This window comes from Lottia gigantea (genome assembly GCF_000327385.1).
Source record: "Lottia gigantea unplaced genomic scaffold LOTGIsca_8, whole genome shotgun sequence".
NCBI lineage: Eukaryota > Metazoa > Mollusca > Gastropoda > Lottiidae > Lottia > Lottia gigantea.
This window is the reverse complement of record NW_008710662.1, coordinates 4336009-4338618: the sequence shown is the minus strand read 5'-3', so window position 1 is coordinate 4338618 and position 2610 is coordinate 4336009. Positions and strand designations below refer to the sequence as shown.

Here is a 2610-nt window from a genome sequence, read left to right as displayed (position 1 = left end):
TTCTTAAATACATCTTGATCTTCACCTTCCTTTATGGAAGTAACAGATAACAATCCAGATTTTACGCTGTTATCTGTTTGTACACAAGAAGATTTCTGCTCTGCAGCCTTGTTATCGACACATGAGTTTGCTCCAGATGTGGGGGTAGCGCCATTTCTAATCGACCAATCACTATGCTGCGTTGATTGTAATTCTCTACAAACTTCCGACACTGTATCTTTAATCCCACCAAATTGGGTTCCAGCATCAACATACTTTGGTGTTTTGGGACGTTTTTGGGACGACCCACTAATCCTTGTTGAAGACGATTTTGTAGTGGATCTAGAATGTGGTACCTAAAAGAAAAGAAAACTAAAAAAAAAAACACAGCAGAAATTGGGAATCGATATACAACAGCAGACAGATGAACAGAGTTAATGAAAAAGTACTTGTCAGGGCGAGCATATCGAGACTTCGACTTGACTGCAATAGCCACCTTTCTTGTGTGACAAAAGTTTGTAGATGCAGCCAGCTAATCAGCTCTAAAGAAAGTCTTAAACAATAGGCCAGAATCTTTACAGTCTTTATGTCAAGGGTTCTTATTGACTGTATTCAATCCAATCAAATTCTTTCATTGTGGAACAAGGAAAAAAGATGGCTAGGCAATTCCAATCAAAGTATAAGACGAAGTTCGTAATAGATTGGCATTGTGAAGATGGGACGAGGAAGCACATACAATCTCGGAAAAAAACTTGATGCAACTTAGTTATGGGAAGTTATTTCAACAACAAAAATTCTCTTTGAAATTCAACTTAACGTAATGTTATGAAAATTATGGAATCCTTACCAGAATAGATGATGGTACAGATATAGGCATACCGTCAGGTCCAGAGACCAAAGCTAGTGATACCCCTGATGATTCCGATTGCATATCAATCGGGTAACTTCTGATAGAATTCTGGTATTCGTTAAATGATGTGCTGGCCGTAGGATCAAATTTGCTGCTCAGATGAGTATCTAAATAATATTGGACATTTGAATTCACCTTGCCTGATGGTAAAAAATAACCTCTATCTCTTAAATAGTTAAGTTGAAGAGTTTCTTCTGATGCCTCTCCATGTAACCTTTCATCACTACCTTTTCCCGAATCGATGACATTTTCAGCAGATTTATCAAAGTTTAAAGTGTTTGTCGATGATGGTGATGTTTTCTTTGCCCATGGTATGAAGAAAAGTATTAGAGCACCACAGATAACAGGAGCCCCAGCAGCATGGAACGCGATATTATAATTACCGTATATATCAAATAAGGCACCTGTAAGAAAACAATATATAAGCTTTTGGTGTAACAAATTTGGTTCATCATAAAAGAACTTGAACTTATTAAGCTAAGGGAAAACTTGATTCAGAGCATCATACTATCTGACCTTATATTTTACACAATTTCCTATAGGTATGTAAGTATATATTTTTACTCCATAGTCGATGTATAGCCTACCAATCAATGGTACTCACCAGCAGCAGGAGGTCCTATGGTGACAGACAGAGAGCAAGTACCTGCTAACATTCCCCAGGCTAATATGGCATCATTATAATCAACCAATGAACAGGTAACCATTGGTAACAAAACAACATAACAACCATCGACTAAACCAAGAAAGGCGATAAACGGTAGTAGTCCTGCAAAGCTAGTGATAGTAGGCAGAATCATAAAGAGTACTCCAATAACAATCATACACAATTGAATGAAGTGTAAACTATTTAAGTAACCTTTTTGGACAATGCGACCTGATACCAATCTCCCAATTGTCGTGGCACCACTTAATACCATTACAAAATACGTACACTTAGATACTGGTATTCCATTAGTAACACCATACGATACCTACAAGAACAACGAACATGTATATAAAACCTAATAATAAAAACAAATCTTCTTGTAACCAGCCATATGTAACCCGAACGGCTAAAAATGAAACTTTCAAATATCTCAAAGGTTATATTGTGATCCTGATTATAAAAATATACTTACTAAATGCACAAATGGTACTAAATATCCAAACATTCCGAATGCTGTACCAATCACCCATAAAATAAAGGCTCTGTTTCTGAACAAAGACGGACGTTTAGACACCTTAGCCTCAAACGACATTTCATTTTCGATCGTATTGTTTTTATCTTGTTCATAGTCTCCCTTTCTCTTTCTCTTTATTGGTTTGACACAACAATTTAAAAATCCAACGCAAACAAATGTTGCAGAAAAAAAACGAAATGCCATCCTCCATCCAAATGTCTGTATTATAAAGTGAGACAATGGAGCCAGTACTAATGCTCCAATACTACTCCCGGAACAAACCAAACCGGTTGCAAAACCCAAATGTTTATCAAAATAGGAATTAGCTAAAACCATGACACAGTTGATTACAAGACTAGCTCCAATTCCATACATAACAGAATATGTAACATACAAAACTTCCATCGAGACTATAAAAGACGAAACAAGAGTCGAGACAGAGCAAAGAAAACACCCAAGCATCAGAGCAGCTCGGTTGTTAAACCGCATCACAAACAAACCAGTTATTGGTCCAAAAAGTTTCATTATACCATATGCTAAAGCGCCTAACCATGCTGA

The 2610-nt window shown here is 36.7% G+C and overlaps 1 protein-coding gene across 1 annotated transcript; it reads right to left on the bottom strand.

Moving 5' to 3' along the window:
• Nucleotides 1-1195: 1195 nt before the first annotated feature.
• On the bottom strand, nt 1196-2610 carry LOTGIDRAFT_94870 (hypothetical protein; the record flags this gene model as incomplete). Its single annotated transcript, XM_009067108.1, has 3 exons — nt 1196-1293; nt 1494-1863; nt 2011-2610. Coding segments are annotated over 3 exons (1068 nt in total), but the record flags the coding sequence as incomplete, so codon positions are not given.